General features: G+C 54.5%; 1 protein-coding gene across 4 annotated transcripts in view; it reads right to left on the bottom strand.

Moving 5' to 3' along the window:
* Positions 1 to 24,001, bottom strand: part of Susd4 (sushi domain containing 4) — a 67,781-nt gene that overhangs the window by 15,910 nt on the left and 27,870 nt on the right. For 2 of the 4 annotated variants that reach the window (XM_063236669.1, XM_005005586.4), the window contains exons 3-5: positions 16,220 to 16,432; positions 5,099 to 5,272; positions 3,176 to 3,364 (exon numbers count right to left, since the gene is read on the bottom strand). In XM_063236669.1, the coding sequence (XP_063092739.1) occupies positions 3,176 to 3,364; positions 5,099 to 5,272; positions 16,220 to 16,432 (576 nt within the window). The remainder of the gene's footprint in view (positions 1 to 3,175; positions 3,365 to 5,098; positions 5,273 to 16,219; positions 16,433 to 24,001) is intronic. The other 2 variants (XM_063236670.1, XM_063236671.1) reach the window with 2 other exon arrangements.

Genomic DNA, 24,001 nt, shown 5'->3' with positions numbered 1-24,001 from the left:
AAAGGGTCACTGTGCTCTGGGGACAACGGGGTTGGTCAGGGGCAGTGGCACACGTGGCGGCCGCTGGGGACAGCAGTGGGCCCCTCTGGGGTGCAGCTGGGATTTCTCTAGGACAATAGGACCAGATAAATTCCCTAGTTCAGCTCAGGAGCTGAGAGGCGGTCCGGGCTCTGTTCCTGCTGGCCCTAGGCTGACGCCTCTGATCACCACTGTGTAGGTCGCTCCTGTGTAGGTGGCTCAAGAGTAAGACTGGCAATTGTTGCTGCTCTGCACTTCCCATGTTACCTGAGGGTCACCTTACATAAGCCAGTGGTTATGGCTGTGCCTAGAGGTCCCCTCAAAGCTTCGCATGGTCATAGGGCTTTGCCAGAAGTGGCCAGATCTAGAATGTGACCTGCTGGGATAAGGATGGGTGATCACTAAATCAGTCCACTGATTGCTCTGACACCCCTAATCCCGGTAGCCTGGGTAAAGTAAAAGGGGCAGAAAGAGTTCCCTTGCTGCTTTTGCTGTCTTCTACCGCCATGAACTGTTGCCCTTGTGCCACCCTGCCTTGGAGCCGGCCCATTATGGACTGAAACCTCTACAAACTGTGAGCTAAATAAACCTTTCCCCCTTTAACTTTGGGTGTCAGGTATTTCATCTCAGCAACGAGAAAACTAACCAAATTAAGGACACGAGTCAATCGACACAGCACCTGAGCAGCTAACAGTCACCATACCTGGGTGCAGGCGCAGATACCTCCTCCAGATCTGGATTCTCACACAGCCCTGACACCCTGAGGAGCCTGAAGACTGAGGCAGTTGCCAGGCGCCAAGTGCGTTCCTACGCAGGGTAGCAAGCTCACACTGCCCCTCACGGGGAAACAGGGAAATGGAGGGGAAGCCACCCGCCACAGGAGGACGCAATTGGGTAGAAGACCCGAGATGGACAGCCAGTGGTCAGCTGCTGCTGCTCTCCTGGTCACACACCGCATTGCTCCTGGGTACAGACCCACCTCCTTGCTCCTGGCAGGCAGAAGCCAGAAGCCGTAGTGACTTATCTGAGAAGGACAGGTCCCCTGTCAGCGGACAGCAGGGGTTAACCACAGAGAGGGCAGGGAGAAGGTGCACGTCTAAATTCCCAGCGTGGCCGTCCATGCCTCAGAAGTTCCACAGCACCCAGCTCCACAGCACCCTATGGTCACCTTCGCTACACTGTCACACAGAATCAAACGTGCAAACCACAAGCTCAGGAAGAGGGGGGCGGGGGAGCGTGTGATGCAGGGCACCCAGCAGCAGGGTCACTGGGGACCCCAGGACACTGGGTAAACTGGGACACACAAGTACAGAAGGGAGGCATCAGCAGACCCAGGCTCTCTGGTGCCCTGCCCAGGAGTCTGGCCCTCCTCTCCTGCTATTCACTTATTTTAAAGGCAGATGCTCTCTTTCTGTTTCTTAGACTGGTTTCAAACTGTTGGTGTTGCAGCCAAAGATTTCAAGGACTGGTCCCATCAGATCATCCAGAAATGGGAATCAAAAACGAAGACACAAACAGTACTGTAAGAACTAGGGGTGGTCGTGTCTTCCTGGCTAGGCAGCTGCCCGCTGGTTCTGGTTCCCTCCTGCTGCGAATCCTAGACCTCTGTCTCTCGAAGTTAGCTTTGGTTTCATGCCTATCTGAGGATTTTCTCTGGGATCTCTAAAAAGGGCTTTCCAAAAGCTGGACATGGTGGCACACGCCTGTAATCTCAGCATTTGGGAGGCTGAAGCAGGAGGCTCATTGCGAGCTTGAGACCAGCCTGGGCTACAAAGTGAGTTCAAGGTGAGTCCAAACTGCATAGAGACCTTGTGTCAAAAAAACAACCAAAAGCAAACAAACACACACCAAGGCTTTCCAAGGTCCCCAGATGAAACTGAATAGAACCTGACTGCGCGAAACATTTAAACCAAATCTGGAAAGACTTAAAACTGGCCATTTCGAACTGAAAGGCCAAGTGTCGTCATGCTGCCCCTGGGCAGGGAGGAGCCCGGAGCTAGGAAAGAGGCCTCTTTTCTCAGCAGCACCCTGCTAGCTGACCCATCCTGACCCATCCTGACAACAGGGAGGCTGTGCCCCCCAGAAGCAGGGTAACCAGATGGCCAGACCCAGGCCACAGAATACGAGACACTCAGGCCATCTGAACTTTAGAAAGACGAAGTACACATATGTACCATATAACACATGTAATCCGTATACTGCCAGGCGTGAGTGCCACATGACTTAGGGCAGGCACGCACTGAAAAACCATTTGCTGTGTGCCTGCAGCTCAGGTCTGACTGGACGTCCTGTACTTGGTCTAACTCTTCTACCTTGGCTCCAGCCCCGGGGATGGGACAGGTGACAGCTGGGGTGGTGGGGATGCTGGTGACCACCTCCAGGTCTCTCCCTCCATCCGCCTGTCCCATGCTCTTAACCAGTCCTTCCTTACAGAAATGAGCGTCTCCCTATTCCCTCCAGATGCCCCGGCCTGTGACCACCGAGAGGCCAGCACAGAGGGCCCCAGGCTACCCTGAGCATGGACCAAGATTTGCCTCCTTCTCTAAAATGGGGCATGTGGGCTTGGAAGGGCTCTGGGTCCCCGGCCAAGAAGCTCATGGGGCATAATCCAGGCCAGAGGCAAAGTGAGGGCACCGCGTCTGAGCCTGAAACCTGGCCGGAGACTATGTGGACCCCACCTGTGGTACCACCTGTTCTGCAGAGGGTACCCTGCCTGGCTACCTCACACCTCCACACCACTGATCATGCAGGTTGAGAAGGAGAGCACTCCTGCTTACAGGTTTCCGCGGATGAGCCTGCCCCAATTGCTTAACAGCGCAGCCCCAAACGGTGCAGAAACAGGCAGGCAACACCGGCACAATAGGAGATGAGGGCTGAGATTAACAAGGCCAAGATGCAGTCTGTTTTCACCTGGTGCACAGAAAATTAATTTCCAAAACCATTTCATGTAACTTTGCAACACTGTAGTTTAACCTTCCCTGCGATTTCCTTTAATTTGTTCTTCTCCCCTTAAAGCATAAGGATGAGGGACACAGCCTTACCTCTGGTGGTGAGTGTGGGGGAGAACAGGCTCAGAGAACCCACGTCTTTTCTCTCCCCTCCTTGGGAACACGGGTAGGAAGACCCCGCACCACCTGGGAACAGCAGAATGCTTTACCTTCCAGAGCCAGGCACCGGGGCGGGCTGGATGACCAGATGAGGTTGTGCAAGCACTCAAGATGCTCAGCCCCCTCGAGCTTGAACCCCGGGAAGCATCGGTAGGCGATCACAGTCCCCGCAGGGAAGGAGCTCTGGGATTCAGAGACGTTCAGGTAGCCATTGGAGGAGGCCAGAGGCCTCAGGCAGCCTGGAAGATGTGGGAGAGAGAGAAAGCTTCGCTCCATCATCTGTTGACATCTGAAGGTCAAACAGGCCAAGAGCGCTTGGGGCAGCTTGCCCACTGCAGACAGCCCTGCCCCAGGAGCCCGCAGTGCGCTCCTCCAAGTGTCTGGAGTGTAGGCCTGGCCACCCTGTGGGGCTCCAGCACTCAGTGGGACCTCTGCTTTGGAGAATAGTGTCCATCTCTCTAACTCAGGTCAGGGTCACTGTGCACATGGCCTGTGGGACAGGAAATGCTCTGCGTGCTGGCTCAGTTGTTCCCATTCGCAATTCTGCATAACACAGAAGTCCTAAAGTGTCAGCCTCTCGATCTATAGGTGCAAATACAGGTCGAAGAACAAGATATGGCTCTAAGGGACAATTATGTTCCCTAGGGAGTTTGGGGAGGCGCTAGACTACCCGGAGTGACTCTGGGGTGACTCCAGTCCTCATTCCCGGTGCCCTGCCAGGTGTGGGCAGCATCACATGGTGCACACTGAAGTGCAAAGTGGGTTGGGGCCAGCCAGGAGCCTGGTGCCCCACAGGGCAGAAGGCCCATATCCGTGTGCGCTCAAATGCCAGCCTCTGAGGTTCACCACTAAACACAGTGGTCAGCCAGTGCAGTGTGGGGCAGACCCAGCACAGCCAACAGATGGGTACTGGTGATAGGGCTGGCAGGGGGTGGCACAGAGCAGCCGGCCTAGCGATAGGAGCATGCACATTGAACTCTAGCACACCAAAGAGGGAAGCCACGACGGGACACACCCAATAACACCAGAGCAGACTGTGGGAAGTGACACAGGGGAGGAAGCAGAGGATCCTGGGAAACATGCAGGTGAGAAGTGGCGGATATCCAACACGACCCAGTGCGGCCCCTGCAGCGTGGTGTGCAGGACAGATTAGCAGCCCAGCAGCTTCCGGGGAGCATAGGGGACAGTGCTCTCCGCTGTTTCTGTCCCGCACTGGCAGCCTTGTCACCCCAGGGCAGGCTTCTCCAGCTCCCAGGGACGGGAATAGTTTAGTTTCTCTTCAGTGATGTGGCACAGTGTGGTGTGGGAGCCTGGTGCTGTGAGTCCCAGCAGAAAGACAAGCCTGGTACCGGGCACCACACACGTGCTCCTGCCCTTCCCTCAGAGCACGCAGTGTGCACCAGCTCCCTGCACCTGAAGTCCAAGTCACGCAGTGGAAAACAAAACTGGAATCAGTGTGGACTCATGTGGTCTGTGAGGCCACACTCACAGACACAGCCCCCCACATTCCAAACAGGTGAGGTGAGAAATAGGCACTGTGGTGTGTAAGAAGCTTGAATTTGATTACTTTCCTGCTCTTCATGCATTATAAAAGGGATAACATTATTAATAGAAAAACAGCTCTTCATCATAGCCTGAAACTATCTTCTCACTGCTGCTGAAATAAGGCTGCAAATGCTACAAATGCTCTGCTGCAAATGCTACAAATGCTCTGTGACTTTCATGAAGTGCACATCACCCCGTGAGCACCCGGAGCTGAGTCTCCTAATCCATGAAGTTCTCCTAACCTCCTAGGGTGGAGGGGACAGCCAGAGGGGCGAGGTCTTCCCCAGGTCACTTTAGGCCTGGAGTGTGCAGAACAAGGTGGCGGTGATAGAGAAGCCTGCAGCCTCTGGGACAGTGGCTCTGAGCTCCCCAGCATCCTCTGTGCCCGAGGCAGCCACACAGCCAGAGGAAAGCTGGCAGCCGGGTACCTTGACAGATGGGTAGATTGTCCCATGAGCCGTCATCCTGACACAGCGAGGCCACATTGTGCAGGTCAGGGTAGCGGATCTTAAATCCCTCATGACAGGCAATGATCAGTTTGTCTCCGTGTCTGTACGTCTTGTTCTGGACCTCAGCATCTTCGATCTGTGGGATGCGGCAATCTGCAATTGTGTAAGGGTGTGGATTAGTCTTGGAATCTAAAGTCCTTCACTACCTGGCTGGATCTCAGTCTCCAGGGCAGCCAGATACCGGTTAATCACTCTGCAGAGAACCGAGGGGCACGAGCAGGTGTGCCCTTTACACTGCATGCGTGAGCTTGTGAACAGCTTGGGAAACAGTACAGAGCCGGGGACCCCCTGGGCTGCGGGTGCCTTCCTTTGCCACATCTGGGGACAGCACAGGACATGGTGTCACACTAATGCCACCCCTCCGTGTGCTGCCTGAGTCCCAGCCAGCCACACAGTTCAGTGACTGTAGCTGTGCTCAGAAAGACAGGAATGGCTGGGCCTGCCAACTTCACCACACACAACCGGGTATCTGCGCTGCTCCAAGGAGGGCTGAGGCAGATCCTGAGCCCTGAGGCCCTGAGTAGGAGTGGGGAGATGAGCCGGGTGTCCAATTCTGCCTGTAGCCCGAACCATGCTGCCTGACCCCTCCCAAAGTGCTTCGGACTCAGCCAGGTAGCTGCAGTCACCATGCTCACGTGGCGACCCTCTGTGTCCCTATGAGGCGTCCAGAGTTAAGGTTTCCAGTTTTGTGCACGGTTTTGCCTTTATTGTGGGGCTGAAAATGGAGCCTGAGGCTTCACACAAGTGAGGCAGAGCTCTGCGCTGGGTGGCAGCCGCTGCATGTCTGTTTCTGAGGCTGCCCAGCCACGGGTGTGCGCCAAAGTCACGGGTCTCAACTTCTCTAAACAAAGAAAAGTCGAAAGACAATGACTCGTCAATCACAAAAAATTCTTGAGAAAGCCCTCCATGCTCCAGAGACTGCTGGCTTCTTGGCCACTGCCCGGAGCCTGCTGAACGGCGATGGGGGGGGGGGGCACAGCGCTGATGGGAGCCTTGATCTCCAGAGCCACAGCATTGGGCTGGAGCTAGTGGAGGACAGGAACCGGACAGATGGATTCAGGGGACAGAGGTCAAGGAAGGGGGAAGACAAGGGCAGACGAGGAGGAAGCCAGCTCGCTTCCCAGTGTGGGCACTGAAGTCCCCGTGTGTTCATCGGGGCATCTCCATCCCAGTGTTTGTCACCCCCTAGCTGGAGAACAGGGCTGTGACCCCCACTTCTCTGTACCTTTCCTCTCTGCACACCCGCAGGCACACTGGCAAGGAGGAGCCGTGATCGAATGGCCTGACCTCGGCCTCTGGAGTTGGGTGTGGCCCCTGCTCATCCCTGAGACCTGGCGTAGCCTCCCCAAGCCCGCAGGCTCATTGGGGCCCCAGCGAGGCACTGTGTCCCATTTCAGTTTTGTCTCTCGAGTGTGTGTATAAGGCAGCCAGCACTGCTCCTGCAGGAGTGGCCAGATCCCCCCAGCAGAGCCCAGAACCGTCTCGTGGAGCTGGTCCCCGTGGGACAGCGGTGTGCACACTGCCGCCGGTATCCCGCCCCAAGTGTCCTCCCAAAGCAAAATGTGAATCATGTCTTTCCAATGACACCTTGTGGAAATTATTCACAGCAAATAAAGACACATATATCAAGGCGTCTGTCTGCACAGTCTTGGCTGTAAATAGACCCTGTGGCAATAATTTGTATGTTGAAGCAACTATTTGCAGGATTGATGTATAATCTGCTCAAGAATTAGTCAGTCAGTTTGTTCCGAGGCGAGCCAGTTGTAAAAAGGGTGCCGGTGTCACAGGCTTGCGGACGCAGGTGGCCAGGAACAGAGTGACTCCATCAGCCACCAGGGGTTTGCAGAGTGTGCCCGACTCCCAGGTGGAACCGTGGGCTTTCCAGACAGACTGGGCCTACTGCAGAGCAGCAGACGCAAGGTTTGAAGGGACCCCAGGCCCTGAGTGATGTGGTCACAGAGGGGGACAGGGCCACCTTGCCGTTGCAGGACTGTGTGCCCCAGTGAGTAAGTGGAGAAGCAGGAGAGCCATGCTCAGTGAGAACAAAGCTAGCGAGGGCCAGATTGAACAAACACCTGCACCTGGCATCAACCCCTCGGGTGGAGGGGGGTTGGAGAACAGGGGCCGGTCATACACATGTGTCCCGGTGTTCTCTGAGACCCTGTACCATCGTGGACCTCATTTCTTAGGAGAGAAATCAGAACCTCTAGAATCGGCAGTTAAGTGTGTGATCTCCATCAGCGCTAGAATTTCAAACATAAACATAGGTGCTCCTTGATTTACAGCCAGACCACGTCCAGACAGACCCATGAAGTCAGAGACCGTGGGGATGGGAGCTGTGCAACGCCTTAAGTGCATGCCAGCCCAGCATGCGCTGTGATGCTGTGGACATCCTGATCGGTGGGTCTGGCCCTGCCCAGCTCCAAAAAAGTGCTATCCTGCATGTCACCAAGCCAGGGAAAAACCCAAATCCAAAATCAGGAGTAGGTTTGTATGGAAAATGCTCATATCACCGTCTTATCCTTGAGCCGAATGATCATAAGTTGAGCTACTGTTCACTTGGGGCTGCTCATGACACAGTTCTCTACAGCTTAAATTCATCTACTCGACAGAGACAGTTTTAAAAGCAACATCAAATCTATTATTACCAAGGACTCCAGAAGTATTTATCAACAGCCAGGTCTGTCATGCAGAATCCAACAATTATAATTTAGACCTGGGAGAGGGAGAGGCCAGTAATCCTCCCACTCCAAGAGGCTGAGGTGGGAGATGGAAGTTTGAATCCAGCCTGAGTGCCTTGGGGGCTTTGCAAGACTTCTAGAACAAAAAATAAAGCAGAGGGCTGGGGATACAGCTCAGTGCTGCAAATTAGTGAGTTACTTAGAATCAGGTATGGGAGCTGCTCCAGGATAAGGCTCCCATCTGGGAGTTGTCTTTCCTGCCCTCACTGCCGCCTCCCTGCATCGCACTCCTGGTAGCAGTGGGGTTTGATATAATGAATCCCTGAAGAGGGAGCAAGAGGCCCTCAGGCTGAATTGGACATTTATATCTATGGACAAATTAACTTCCCCTGCGGTTGAGTGGAGAGCGGAGACCTAAGGGGCGCAGTAAAAGACGTTTCCGAGAACGAGGGCCGCACATCAGATTTGCTCTTGTTTAACATCTTAGTTATGTGTAAAAATAAATTTGATTCTTAAAAGTGCTCTTTCCACACCCGGGAGCATAGACACCAGGCACACAGTGGAGACTGATAATCCACGATAGTACACCAAAGGGCCGGAGGCCACGCCATAAAGACCTCTGCTTTGAGTCGTTCAGGCTGGCACTGGGGATGCCTGTTACCTCATCCTGTTGACCCTCAACCCTTGGGGGCAGGAAACGAGCCGGAACATGTTACATGGTGCTGGGATGAACACACGGCAGGTGTCACCAAGACTCGGCTGACTTGGGGACTCATCTGGTTTGGGGACAGGAAAAGGGCTCCAGGGAATGACATTCATTAAGCTGAGACCTGGATGACAAGGGTCTGGGGATGCGTGCACCCCGAAGCACCTGCACCGGGCAGGAAAGAGCCTGGCGCTGGCCCAGTCTGCACACAGGAAGGGCTGCATGTTTGCAGCATGGACACAGAGTTGGAGAGAAGTCAGGCCCAGGGGCCTGTGGGTCACAGCAGGGCCGTGGGCCCTGAATCAGTGTGACTCACATGGCATGACCTGGCTTAGATCCCCTGAGCCTGCTGAGGTGGCGTGAGGCGTTGGCCAGTCCAGAGAGAGGTGTGTCCCTGGACCTGGCTCCACAAGGCTCAGGATACACCCTGGGGCAAACACCTCTGTCCCCACTTCCCTGATGGCGTTGGGACATCCTGCATAGTCAACACCCTCAATGTGATCCTCCAGGCTGGGGACCCTGGGCCATGTGGCATCAGCCCAAGTTCTGGGGCCTGGAGACCAAGGCCAAGGCCAACCCATCGTGGACCTCATGACCTGGGCCCAGGGAAACACAAGTGAGACTTGCTTAAAGGAGCAGCTGGGGTGCCCCTGGGGACATGGCGCCCTGCATGGGACCACTCAGTTCCCGTGGCTGTTTCAGCTGTGTAAAGAGCAAGAGGGCTTTCCTGAGCTCTGTGATGCTTCCACCAGTTGCTGGACCTTGGAGACCTTAAGATTTGCAGCTGGGGACCCTAAACTTTAGCACCTACTGACACCCCCAGGCTCACTCCTCACAGCTGGCACAGTTCCCCCCCTCTGTGGGAAAGGCCACTGCCTCCACAGAACCCAGAGGACAGTGCACCAAGCTGAGCAGAGCCAACCCGAGCTATCAATGCCAGCAGAGCAGAGGAAGAGAGAAAGACACTGCTCAGAAAGTGAGGACAGAAGGGCCACCTCTGGGGAAGCAGCTCTGCTGTGGGGTGGCCCCTCCTTGGGCAGAGCAGGGCTGGGCCTTCTCTCTGGTCCTGAGGGGTGTTGGCTATCAGGAAGCCTGAAGCAGCATCAGAGCATCCATGCTCGGCTTCACCTTCACACGGAGTCATTGTGACGCCCCAGCATGAGCCAATGTGCAAACACCACGTCAGAGATGGCCACCAAAGCAAAGTCACCACGTGAGCTTCTTCTCGGACTCAGGGTCCTTCTTGTTTTTGACCTAAGATGAATGATTTTATGTGTGGCAGACGAGGACAATCCGCATTTTCGTGTTTTGCTGTTTAACACTTGGACGGTAATTCCCAGGAGTTCCTAAGTGTCCAGGCCTCCGGGCTGGGCTCTGGCATCTTCTGGGCAAAACAGAGCTCTACCCTGGCACTACAGATCACATTTCCTGGACACCGTGCAACTAACACAGAAACAATTGTTAAAAAATTGTATGCGTGGAAACAAAGTAATATATTTATAAATAAATAATTCACGAGTCCAAAAAGAGACAATGATAAAAATAGAAATAGATAAAAAATAGTGTATATTGGAATATATGCAGAGAAAAACTATAGCTATAAACTTCCTAAGCCTAAGAACACGGGCAGGAAAAGAGAATACCTAAAAGTCACAGATGCATACTTTGCAGTTGATTAAGTCAGTTTTGCTAAGCACACTGTTAACTAGGACTGTGGGCTAAGCTACTTTTGTTTTACAAATTTAGGTGCACACAAATTTGGAATTATCATTAATACTCAAATTAGGAGTTCTTCTAAAAAAAGCATAAAAAGGATAGACGAACCGAAGACAGTAAGGAATAGTGAGGATTCATGAAACAGAAAAGAAATGCAGAGAAGAGAGGATCAGAAAAAGCTAAAGTTGGTTCTTTGATGTCAGTAAAATGGGCAGAGCTGATAGGGAAATCCTATGAGAGACAATGCACACAGCTGGGTGAGAGCAAAAACACAACACCCACGTAGGTCCCATGCTTTAAAACAAAGAGCATGTGACAAAATTAGAAGATTTGGGACTCAGATTCCTAAAACCAAAACTGTATAAGTTACCACAATGGACATAAGAAGAACTACGAAGTAGCTGCACTCTTGTAAAACATTAAAGACACTGAGATCAGGACTGAAATTCCCCCTAAAGAGAACCGGCCCATGGACTCCCAAGGGACTCTGGGACTGGCCTGTAGCACAGTCTACAGGGAAGACTCAGGAAGGGAAGGCCAGCCAGTCCCTTTCACCAATATAATGCAGAACCTAAAAGATCTTAGCAAGCTGTCCAGCAATAAACGCAAAAGAAAATACTAAGCCAACTGAACAAGGGTCAAACCTATGTGGCTCATTATGTTAGCAAAATAGAAAACTATCCTCTGAAAATGCACTTGATAAAAACTGAAAGCCTCTCCATGACCTTACGAGTAAAAATTGTTAATTAGCTGGGAATTGAAGAAAACAACACAGTAGCACTTTGGTTCACGAGCTTAACTCTCTCTTCAATTCTGGTCGAGAATCACATCACATTCCAAGGTTGGACTCAGCGATGACTTGGGGGAAATCCCACTTGGTTCTCATCCAATTTGGTTTGTGACTAGAACAAGGTTCGTGGACCGAGACACCACTGTGTAATGAAAGTTCCCGCTGTAACAAAACATAGAAGAAAAGATGAGCCCCCTCCTCTCCTGCCACCAGCACGGCCCTGGGGGGCTGCCAACCCAGCAGGAAGGCGCAGGGAACCAAGATGCCAGATCTGGAGGAAGCAGGACAAACAGTAAAATTAACAGTGAGTCGGCATGTACGCATCTCTATGTATCAACGATTTAGAAATCTAAAATTTGAATTACAGGGTCTCCCTGTATAGTGCAGGCTGGCCTTGAACTCACTTATGTAGCCCAGACTGGCCTGGAACTCAAGGCGAACCTCCTGCCTCTGCCCTCCAAGATTGTGTGCTACCACATCCAACAAAAATTTAAATTCCTAATTTAAAATGTAAAGAAGATAAGACCCCCCCAAAAAAAAACCCTCTAAAACATTATTGGGAAAAATTGTAAACAACCTAAATAAATTGGGGGCTATTCCACATTCTTCTACTGGAAAACTCAATGTTGTAAAGCTATTATTTCCCCTAAACAGTTGTATTAAAACCGCAAACTTGTGTGGGTGTTCAGAAAGCCAGTGGCCACCAAGAAGCAGCACGAGGGGGAGGCTCGTCCCCGCCTCAGTCCGGGCCTCCCGATGCAGGACCCTCAGTGCAGACAGCCAGGCGGGGGACAGGTGGGGGTGGTGGAGCGGGCCGTGAACATCACCGTGGCCTGCAGAGCTGCTGTTCTGTCCTGGACAAAAACCAAGTCGGGAGGGGAGATGCAGACGCCAGGCTCCGAGAGGCTGAGAGGCGCTGTCATCAGAGCAGGTGGGACCCTAGTGTGGGCCTCAGGAGCCAGGCTGCGGCTAGCGAGTCGCCACCCGTGCCCAGGGGACAGCAAGCCCCGGCAGGAATGAGGCCATGGACTGCTCCTCCCCTGCAGCCAGCCGGCAGAGCCCCGCCCACCAGAGGGCCCGCTAGCAAGGAATGTCCGGTGTAGGCTGTGGGCTGGATAACAGGTCTAAGGCAGCAGGAAGGGCATCTGGATGACAGAAAGTACTCCCGAGGAGAGGAGAGCGCTACACAACCACTGCAGTGCCCCAGAACTGGGGCACCCCCTTCACGCGTGATGGGCAGTGGAAAAGCCAGGCGGTGCCCACAGCTTCCATGGGTGATGGAGCCGCTGCCAACCTGCTGGCCAGAGCTAGCCAACGAGTCCTATTGGACTTTTGAACTAAAAATGTCTAACACAACAACAATACTGAAACTCACAACGCACCCTGCCCCAGAGACTGGAAGAGCTGTCCTGCCAAACCTCTCATGCTTACTGGCATCCTGGCCAGGGCATCATAGCTGGCACCTCCCAGGAAGCGCTCGGAAATAACCCCATAGTGAATCTGAGTTTTCGCCCTTGCACTCTGCAAAGAGCAGAGAAAATCAAGAGTTCAACACAGAGACACAAGGCTGGGTGTGGCGGGCTCCGCTTCCTCCTGCATCTGGTGCCACCCACAGTGCAGGCAGGGCCAGGTAGCAGCAGCTGGGGGCAGCAGGCACAGGGAGCTGCTCAGGTCTCTGGGACCCCAGGCCTGGACCTCTCACACGCACTGCGGGCAGCATTTCAAGCCAGCTCCTGGCCCGCCTGGCTTCCCACCAGCAGGCGTGAGTGCCACTCTTGGGCCTGGTGTGGGCTACCTGCGCCACCATCACACAGGCTTCAGAGTCCTCCCTGGGGTTGTGGCTGGCCATGGAGCCAGCTGCCTGGCACCCTCTCCGCACCTCCAGGATCAGGTCCCCTCCCTTCAACAGTCATCCTTTGCCAGGGGACAAAAGCTTCCAGAAGCAGGGCCTGGACTGAACCCCAGCTCTGCTGCTGTGTGGGGGGCAGGCTTTCCTGAGCCCCCTTTCTCTTGTATAAAAAAGGCATGAGAGCCCAGAATGCAGCTGCAAGGCCCTGGTCCCATGGGCCACCATCCCCATGGCAGGCACCAGCTTAGAGCAGGGCCACTGGATGGGGAAAGGGAACATCTTGGGCTGCGCAGGGCAGGGACAGGATGGAGGGCAGGTTGCTGAGGCCTCACTGCCCCCCAACCCTTCCCTGAGCCCTGTCCTTTCCTGTCAGCACTGCCAAAGACCAGGACCCAGAGCATGTGATCCGTGTGAGGCCACCAGGGCCTTCTCTGGGCCACATTTCCTAACCAGCACCCCACTTCCATCTGCTGCCCACATCCAGGCCATCTTGAAGTTGTATCTGGGCTCTGAGTGCAAGGCTTTGGCTGCCTCAGTGGTGGCGTCCTTGAGGGACTCTCGGGGCTGCACTTCGGGTGCTGACCTGTGTGGGGCATTTCCCACCTCGGTCTCTGCGGATCCCACTCTCTGTTCACAGCACCAGCTGCCCAGAACCCGGGCACCTGGCAGGCTGCCTGGTAGGGGAGGGTTCTCACCAGCCTTGGTGGGGACAGGGATGGGGACACAGTGCTGTACTATGGATGGCCCGGGTCCCTCGCCTGTTCCAGGCCAGAGGGGCGTGGGTGCCGTGGTGCCACCTCACAGCCAGGTGCATGACCGCAGTGATTCATTATCCAGACTCCTTAATGATAAACCCAGAGCTGCATCCCGCTGGCCTGTGTGGTGCAGGGAGGGCTGAGCTGCAGCCCCAGCTCGGCTGCAGCAAAGGAAGTGAAGCATTGAACTGTGGGGTCCTGTGATGCCCTGACTCTGACCCAGTGTGGTGTCTGTGCCCACCTCACAAGGACCCCAAGCTGGTCTGGGTTGGTTGGGGCAGAGCGGACACGGACCTAAAATGCTCTGCTCCAGGGGCGCAGGTGCCAGGAGTGAGCCAGTAAGGCTTCACTCTCGGTACCTGCCTCTCCTCCCTGGGACGTGGGCAGCTCCCAACTTGGGCTCGGGGTGTCAGGTCTTCTGGGAGAAGAAAGTGGAGAAGATGCTGACCTCTAGGGCAAAAGGAATCTGACCCCAGCGGTCAGTGCTGGGGTCCTGGGAAGGGAGCTGGGGCCTCATGGGGACAGCAGTGCTGCCGTGATGCATGGATGCAGGGGTCCGACGCCTCCTTCAGAATCTGCTTCCTGGCAGAGCTGGTCACAGCAGTGGCCTGGGGGAGCAGGGACAGTGACAGCCTGGCAGGGCAGGCAGCCACTGAGCTGACCCGGGCCCTGGATGCTCTGACTTCCCAGGGGCTCGATCTCTGTATTTGCCAAGCGAGCCCTGGAGCACAGTGAGCCCTAGACTTTCAGCCTGGGCACTGCCATCCAGGGTGGCAGTGCTCTGGGCAGCAGTGGGGCCTGGTGACATGGAGAAGACGAGATGGGGCCCAGGACCTCCAGTTCTCTGAGCCTCAGTTTCCCCCCAGGAAATGGCAAGATGAGGGGAGGGTGACTTCATTGTGACTGGGAGGGTGCTCCGTGTCAGGGGACAGGGTCTGAGAGGCCATCTGTGCTTCACAACGCGAGAAAGCACTGTGGTCACCTTTGCTGCTGCTACGGAGCTCCACCAGCCAAGGGCCCTGACCACACAGGGTACACGGAAGGAAGTCCCTGCACAGGTTCTGGGCACTAAGTCTCCTATGAGAACGCGGGCTGAGCCGGCCCCAGCGCCTCGCTGTGAGGTGACAGCAAAGATTTGCTCCAAACACAATCTCTCCATACAGACCTTTCCAAGACCAACTGAAGCATCAGTAGGATGAAAACTAAACACACCGTTGGACTTAGAGTGGGCATATTTGTTCCTCCACATTTCCAAAATGGCGACACCGAGATTCACCGCGTGTTCAGAGTCCTCACCTTGGAAGCACAGGTCTCATCAAGGGTGTATGAGGCAAGTGCTGCCTCCTGGCAGCCATATTGTAAAATTCTTTATTATATGGACTTGGGCTTTAAAATATTCGTGTCTCAAAAATAGATACCAAAGATACCAAGTACTTTAGGACAAGAGACCATCTTGGTCATCCTTTATGACAACAGGTATTTTAAAAATGCTTGTGAGATTTAAATTAGGTTTTATACAGGAATTGCACACTAAATCACAATAATCACATCACTATCATAAAAGCTCAACCCAGAATAATAACAGAGTCAAGAGAAGCCCCGATAATGCCAAAGAAACTCAGTGGAACAGAAGTTCCACATATCCCGGAAATCAATCTTGTTCGCAGCTATTCTAACGGCAGTCCTGCCAAGTGCCCAGGATGCAGAATTGGCCACTAGAATTCCAATGAGTGGAGCTCCGTGCACCCTCGGATCTCCAACCATGTCTGCACTGAAAAGGAGATGGGAAGCCGCTCTGACCAGCAGGCCGAGGGGGTCCACAGACACCAGCATGAAGGACTGGTCCCTACCCAGCCCCAGGGTAACTGCAGAAGGGAGAAGCATGCGGCCACCTCAGTTCGCTCCTCCTGCCAAGGGGCTGCACCCTACACTGCACAGCTGGGTCCCCAGGGCCACCCCCTGCACCTCTGCAGACCTCGCTGCCCACTGTGGGGCCTCACTCTGACAGCATGGGGACGGACCAGGAAGCGGGGACAGACAGGAAGTGGGGACAGACAGGAAGTGGGGATGGACAGGAAGTGGGGATGGACAGGAAGTGGAATGGACAGGAAGACGCCCTTCCAGCAGCAGACCAAGTCACCTGCTCCACCCCAGCCGTGGTTCTGTCCCATACCATGTCATATGCTGCATGCCACACATTGCAAGCCACGTGTCACATGTCACAGTCACACATCACATGTTGTGTCACACCACACGCCATGTTATAGGTCGCATGTCACGTGTCAGGTCACATGTTTGTGTTGTGTGTCAGTCACACGTCACATGTCACCTGTTGTGTCATATGTCATGGGTCACAGTTTATGCCTCTCGTCATGTGTCATAGTCACACATCTTGTGTCACATGTTTGTGTTGCATGTCAGTCACATGTACATGATGCATGTCTATGTCATGTCTTATGTCACACACTGCATGTCGAATGTGGGTTCAGTGGGGAGCAGGGAGCCCAGGCAGTGCCGCCTTGTACCCCTGGCATGGCTCCTACCTTCCTGCACACAGATGGGCCTGTCACTGGGCACCCAGGCCAGTGTACCATTGAGCTGCTTCACACACAGCCTCTTCGTGGACCCCTTCAGCTTGAAGCCATCCTGGCAGTGAAACCGGGTCACTGAGCCCTCGAAGAAGACTGCTCCACTAGGGGACCAGAAGCCGTGCTCCAGGACGCCGGGGTCAGCGCACACGTGCAGCTCATCGAGCCCTGCGAGGATAGAGAGGAAAGGAGCCTGAACCCAACCCGCCACTCACACCCTGGGCCTCTGTGGCTCGCTCAGCCCTGCACTCTGTGTACGCTCTCCTGTGGAAGGCGCTGAGTCCTGCAGGGTGGTGACCAGTGAAACAAGGTCTAGCCCAGTCCCAGGCAGGGCTCCCCCCTCGCAGACATTCCCTCCCCTCCCTCTGTGCTGCCCAGGACCCTCCATCCTGACCTGCCCCTTCACTTCGTGCAACACAGGACATGTGTAGGTGGCACTGTCCCCTGGCCCTTGTCAAGGTGGACGGCAAGAAATCATGAAGCAAGGGCACACGGGCGGGGGGAACCGAGTCTGACTTGTCCTTACCAAGAGTAGGTCTGGACCTAGCACCTGCATCCACCCTGCAAAGGGCACTGGATGCAACTGGGGGTGGCTTTGCAGTTGGTTTTGAGGGATGTTCCCAAGGCCCCACCACCCGGATCAGGAGTGGGAAGCCTTTCAGTGTGCTTATTTTTAGACAGGTCTCTCTATGCAGTCCATGGTGATCCTCCTGTCTCAGCCTCCAGTGCATCAGCATTACAAGCATACACCGCCACACCCAGCTTCAATGAACCCTTTTAAACCTGAGGCACTAAGCTGGCATGACTGGCATCAAGAGCTCAAGGCCTGCAGGGTCCTGTGCTCCAGAACTCTGCAAGGACTCGTTCTCCGTCACCGAGCTCCAAGCCAAGCAGGGTGGCCGCTGCTCTGTAAGGGCTGGGTGGGGCACATGTGTTACCAGGTGACCATGGAAGGGCAGTGGGGCCTGCACTGGGGTGGGGTGAGCCCCCGGAAGGTGCCCAGCTCACCCCTGGGAGAGGAATGGAACAGCACAGGATGGAGACCTGGGTGGGGTTTGGGGCAGGGAGACAGAGGCAGGGCCCATGTGGCCGTGAACTCCTGCACAGCGACTAGAACCTCTTGGCTGCCTCAGGACCCACTGCTGTGTGCAGTGTACGGTGGCCACGCCATGGCACTGCTAGTGAAGACAGCGGGTGGGCAGGCAGGTGGCTGCGTGGCCCGGTGAATGGGTAGGTGGGGTGGACAGAGTAGGGGATGCTGGAGGGGCAGGTAAATGAATGGACAGAGACCTGGGCGGATGGGCAGACTTGGGGGTGGGCCGGTATGTGAGTGGGCAGATGAGTGGATGGTGGACAGACACACTGTGTAGGAACGGATGGATGGGTGGCTGGATGAGTGGAAGAAGCTGCAGGCCAACTACTCCGCCAGACCTACTGGGCAACCCTGCTCCACACGGACTCGCCTACTGCTCCAGAAGTGTGTGCGCTCTATTCCACAGGAAGAAGGGTGGTGTCAGGGCTCCTGCAGCACCCACACCCCCAATTCACACCGGCTCACCTTCCTCTCTTCTCCCAAGCCGAGCAGTCTGTGTCCTCAACTTTCCACAACCCTCTCCCAGTCCACAGCCCCAAACATATCAAGCCTCTCGCTCCCAGTACCGGGCCAGCAGTAGGACTGAGTTAGGGCTTGGGCTGAGGCTCCTGCACCTCCCCCAGCACCTACACACACGCGTGGGCATACACACATATGCATACACACACACATACACACACACTCCAACCAGGCACCCTGCTGATGCTGAGTCCTCCCAGGCATCCTGTCCCCATCCTTGGCCATGGAGCCCTTCCTCTGGGATGGATTACCGAGGGAGGCAGGGAGACGCATCAGGGGCACAATGGAACCTTCTCCCCGCTCCCCTAACCCATTCTGGCTGTCTGTTCACTGCAGAGCTCTGCCTGCAGGTCCAGCCACTGGCACAAGCAAGCGGGGATGAGGACCACGAGGACACTGAAGAAGGCATCCTCCACTCTGCACAGTAAAGCACCCCGAGGGCAGGGGTGGCTCCCTAAGGTCCACCAGATGCAGACTGAGTGGGTCGGTTCCCAGCCTGGCTGCTCCTTCACGGCATGATTCTGTGAGCCTGGCCCCATCCAGCAGTCCAGCTGTTTGGAGCTGGGACAGGGTGCAGGGCATGGGAACATGTGTGCATGCCCCTCAGGTACTGGACACTCTGAGGGCCAGAACTAATGGGTACTGTGCTGTCTGTGCAAGGTCTCTGGTGGGGATGCAGAGGCTCCATGCAGAGCTGAGCAGTCACTTGGCCAGCGTGCAGGGATGCTGGTCACTGCCGGCCAGAGGCCTGAGCAGAACAGGAGGCTAAGTGGAAAGGATTCTCTTATGTGGACTGTCTGCCAGCAGGGGTGGGGCTTCTCCTGCCTTTGGACCTGGGCCGTGGCAGAGCTCCCCTCATCTGGTTTTCCTGAATCTCCAGGAGGTGGAAGGAGGAAAGCAGGGAGAAGGAGACAGAGAGGGAGAGGGGGCGGGGGCAAGAGAGACAGAGACAGGCAGAGACAGAAAGAGACAGACAACAGATACAGATAGAGATACAGAGAGATGCCAGATAAAGGCAATGATAGAGACCCAGGGAGGAGACGTAGACACAGACAGACCACAGATGTGGATGTAGGTCGGTAGACGCAGTTACCCTCCTGTTGGTTCTGTTTCTCTGCAGAACCCAAACACAAGGTCTTCCTGAAAGGACCTGGCACTTACTACACAGGGGCAACTGGCTGTCCCCACTCCCAGGGACCAAGCTCAGGCACCGAGATGCCTCTGCTGGCATTTCCCTCGTGGGTCCTGGCACCACTGTGGTTGCACTGGTTTTCCTGCCTGGTAACCCAGACCAAGTTGAGGGTGAAAGGATTTTGCCCTGGATGGGAAGCTGCAGTGGTGGGAGGCTGGGAGGAGGAACCAAGGGGCTCTATCTTGAGGTCACCTTTCCCGCCCCTAGGCAATTTACCTGTGGCGAGAAATGAATTCCAATAGGCTACCTGTGCATCAGTAATGCCCCTTAGGCTCCACCCCAAACCTAAGCTACATATATGCCACCACACCACATGTCCAGCAGAGAGAAAGCCAGACCCTGCAGGTCATGGCGTCTCTCTCCACATTCTTAAAATAAAGGCCACTTTTATTTCATATTTCTTATCTTTTTAGCCGCGCCAAAAATTCTATCAGAGGGCAGAGCTGTAACTCAAACTCAGCTCTTGGTGGCAGGTGGGTCCTTTTGCCCTGAACCCCGTGAGTAGCAGAGACCAAGAGGCTCCTCCCACATGAAGCCTAACACCCCACAGCCCGAGCAGGGGTCACTGTGCTCCCCAAGCAGGGGACACCGAGCCCCAGTCTGGTTTTTTTCCAGCCCGTGGGAGCCTCTCAGACCTCTCACCGTGAGCAGTGTGCACAGAATCATGGAGATGAAAGAGGTGTGGAAAGCAATCTTGGGGCCATTATAACTGAGAAGTCTGAGTCTAGGAAAGAAGAGTGTATCAAACGTTGCCAAATCAATTTAGAGCGAGGGCTGGGTTTCCATTTCTCTGTAAACTGCTCTATGAATCTCTAGGGGGAGGAACAGGATACAGACACAAAAATCAATTCTTTATGCATTTAATCGGGTTGAGGCTGGGGCTGGCGAGCAGCGGCAGCCCTGAGATGCTGAAGCAGACAGCTTTGCAAATATTCAGGGGCATAAGATCGCCCCAAGTACATACCACAGGTTGACCCCACCTGACGGACGCCACCGTCAAGGTCAGCCAGCCTGACCCCTCGGCCACAGTGGTCAGCGGACTGGTCCAGCCATCCTGATGGCCACTTGTCATTAGCACTCCAGTCTCCACTTAGCCTCTTCCTTTCTGCTCAGTCTGAGTCAGACATGATCTTCCAATGCCATGCACTCAGACAATGCCGTCTTGGCATTTTCTGGAAGAGGCTGCCTCGTAGCCTCTGACCTGCCTGTCACTTGGGAGGGGACTACCGCTCAGGACGTGGGACCTTCGATGTGCGTCGGAGCCCCATCGCCATCGGGGCTGACTGGTGTCTCGGGTAATGCTTGGAGCCACGAAGGCTAGTGAGTGGGGTGAGGGACTGGCGGCTGCCAGGCAGGGGCTGCCGAGCCCAGTGCCAGGGGCTCTGTGTGACCGAGCCACCAGCATCTTGAGCACCTTGCTTTGTGATGTTGGCGTCGGACTTGCCGATGTGTGCCTGGGTGCACCGGATGAGAATTCCTTAATGTTGCTTCCCTCTCCCTCTTTATGCTGTGGGCAGCTTGTCAGAGATACAATGCCGCCTCAAATGGTTTCTGGGCATTCATCTCACCCTGGATGGGACAGGATGTTGGTAATGTGTTCCTTTAGGAAAATGAGCCCAGGTAGTTAGTGAGTGGTTCTGAGGTGGGGAATGGAAGGTGGGCGAGGGTGGGGTGGTGACGAGTGGTTGGGAGGAGACTCTCAGCAGCAGGCCCTCAGATACCCTGGCTGCTTCTCACAGCCTCTGCTCAGTAAGCCCAGGGTAGCACCCCCAGAGTCCTCAGCCCCAGGAAGCCTTGTGAAGATTGATCTTGAGTGGAGCACAGGGCTTGCTCCCTGGAATAAGGGCAGACTGGAGCAGGCCAGTGATGGCCTACAGCTTCCTCTGCACTGCTGGTGTTGGGGCAGTTGGGGAGAGAGCTCCCGGCTGGGGCAGCTTCCTGGGGCCAGGAAGTACTGCCTGCCGGACGTCTGGGGTTCAGTCGTGGCCTCCTGGGAATGTCTCCCTTCACCAGAACCACACTGAGAGCAGGGCCAGGGTAAGTGTCTAGACTTGTGCATGTCTTCAGTGATGTGTTGGCTCTGCCGCTCCTCACGCTGACACAGTGGGGCAGGAGGCCTCAGCTCCAGGGTGCCCCAAGGGTCACTGAGTGTAGACTCCAATGTCTGTCTGCTGGGCTCTGCCTCCATAGATATGGGAATCCAAATGCATGTAAACTGTTCTTTGTCTGGAGTACATAGCATTGGAAGATCATGTCTGACTTAGACTGAGCAGACAGGAAGAGGCTAAGTGGAGACTGGAGTGCTAATGACAAGTGGCCATCAGGATGGCTGGACCAGTCCGCTGACCACTGTGGCCGAGGGGTCAGGCTGGCTGACCTTGACGGTGGCGTCCGTCAGGTGGGGTCAACCTGTGGTATGTACTTGGGGCGATCTTATGCCCCTGAATATTTGCAAAGCTGTCTGCTTCAGTGGGAGATGCAGAGACACTGCTGAACTCACAACAGCATCAGGGGGAAGCGTGATTCGCTTTACACAAACAGCCTAATGTGTTTCCATAACAAGATCCATAAGTGCTACTTGACCTCCTATGTCCCAGTTCAAACAATCTCTGAATTTGGCCAAATTTCAGCTGTATTCTTAGAAAAAGGAAGACAAGGAGAAAGGTGGTTTTTAAAAAATAGAACCAAGGACAGAAAATTTATCATGTTTTGTATTTATTCCTTGCTGGGCTCAGGGGGTAAAGCAGTTGACAGGCATTTGCTCAACAAATTATAGGAGCAGACTGAGCTGGAGGCCATGGAGTTTGGAAGCTTTGATCTTCAAGTCATGGCCTTGTGGTGCCATGGCAACAGAGGCACCAAAAAACGACACTCAGGGTTTGAAGGCAGATTTGTTTACATTGACAGGTACTGATGGGAATCACTCTCGAAATATCAGGCCCTGATCTCTGGTGCTCCAGGGCTTGCATGGGATAAGCAAGCAGGAAGTTCAGAAGCAGTGGCTTGTCCACTGGGGACTGGCGTTTCTAAGAGACAGAAGCAACCAGAACTGGAGCAGGAACTGTTACCTGGGCAATTAAGAACCTGAAGCACACCGGCTGGGCGGGGCATTGGCTGCTACAATGGCAGGCTGTGAGGTGGACGTTAGGGTCACAGCCACATTCCCTAGAAACTCAAGGACGTGAAAAGGAGGGGTCAGCTTGCACGGATATGCTGGGCTCTGTCTCAGCTGCACACACACCACGGTGACTTCCACAGTGTCCCCAGTGCCTGCCAGCATGGGTTTAGGGTGAGACTTCATGGTTTGACACCTGCTTCTGCTGCTTTCTGGTTGTGTAACATTGGAGAGGTCACTCAAGCTCTGTTCCAGGTTTCTTTATCTATAAGATGAATACTGTAAGAACAGTACCTACCTTCAGGCCCACTGTGAAACTGAGGTGAGTTGTAACCATGTACAAAGTTGCACATGACAGACGGACGCACAGCCAAGGTGCGAGAGCTGTCAGGTGCTGCATACCCAGCCAGCTCCTGTGAGAGTGGACGTGTGCTCGGTGCGGCCGCCATCTGCAAACGGCCGAGCCTGTACTTGCTCTTTGCTTGCTCTAGAGTTCAGTGTCTTTGAAAATGACACTGAACTTGGGAACAGCAATGGATACGTCTAAACACAGCCCTCATCCTGGCCAAAACAGCCAGAGGTGATGCTGGCCTCCAGGGAACTGAACTCCGTGCAGGCCTGACGGTCCCAATGGACGCACCCGCCCCGGGACTCCTGTGGGTGGGTGGGTGTCACCTTCTCAGCACCGATGATTTTGTGCAGGATGTGTATGGCCCTGCCTGAGCCCCAGTGCGTCAAACCAAACCAACCACAGATACACCAAGGATTCAAGGATGGAGGAGAGCTGAGCGCAGATGAAGACACTGAAATGAGCGTGGAAGAGGAGACAGCACAAAATCTCAACAGTGAAGGAACTCGGAAGAAACTCCAATTTTAACAAAGGAAATCAAAGTTCCTAAATTAATGCTCTTGTTAGCCAACTTAGTGTTTGGTTGTTCCGTAACTCAGGGTATCATCAGTTACGTGCTTAAGAGGTATTTGGGGGAAGAGAAAGGGAGCTGATTGCTGTTACGTTTATCAGGGTAAACAGACATCACTGGCAACCCAAATAACTTTCCCCATCCTGTGCGGGGAAACGCACAGTGCGCCTCCAGGAAACAAGGCCGGCTGGTGGCTGCAGTCCTAACCCTGCATCCCCATGGCACGACCGCTCCTCCTCTCTGCAGCTGCGCCCTCCCGAGATTCTCTCCAACCTGGCTCTCCAGCATGGGGCTGAGGACACAGAGTTCACCAGCCAGGGTGGAGGGAGCCCGAGTTCCACTCCTGGAGGCAGCTGGCCCCTGCACCCACTCTGTGCCCACTCTGGATCCCGGCTGCCAACCAGTGAGGTGACTTCTCCCAAGAAATGCTGAGGATTTCACACTTCAAGAGACAACTGGAGAGGAGCACACAGCCTGCTCAGTCTGAGAAGTGTAAACCTTGCAAAAATAAGTGTTAATGGCATAATTTAGACTTGATTAAAATGGATAAAGACCACAGATACGGAGTCATAACCGGCCCCGTGTGATGCCAGAACTGAAATTTTCCCCATTGATTTAACTTCCTTTGATTACCCAATTACTCCTAAGTCCTTTCACTCAGTTTCGGCTCCAATAAAACTGGTAACAGTGCTAACTCGTAATGCAGTTTCACTTGTCTCATGGAGCTGCTGCAGAAAAGCCTGCCTAGCGACACCACAAAATTATTCCAGGCTGTTTTTATGGTGCGGGAGCTGGAATCAACCATGCTGCCTTGGAAACAGAGCCAGCAGAGAAGCATGCTGCACAGGAGTCCTCGGAGCCCTACACCTCAGGGTGCAGCGCGCTGCCCAGAGGTCAG

Source organism: Cavia porcellus, unplaced genomic scaffold (genome assembly GCF_034190915.1).
Source record: "Cavia porcellus strain 051 isolate PalLab524CR breed Dunkin Hartley unplaced genomic scaffold, mCavPor4.1 scaffold_26, whole genome shotgun sequence".
Taxonomy (NCBI): domain Eukaryota; kingdom Metazoa; phylum Chordata; class Mammalia; order Rodentia; family Caviidae; genus Cavia; species Cavia porcellus.
The sequence above is the reverse complement of the archived record's forward strand: the minus strand, read 5'-3'. Positions and strand labels throughout refer to the sequence as shown.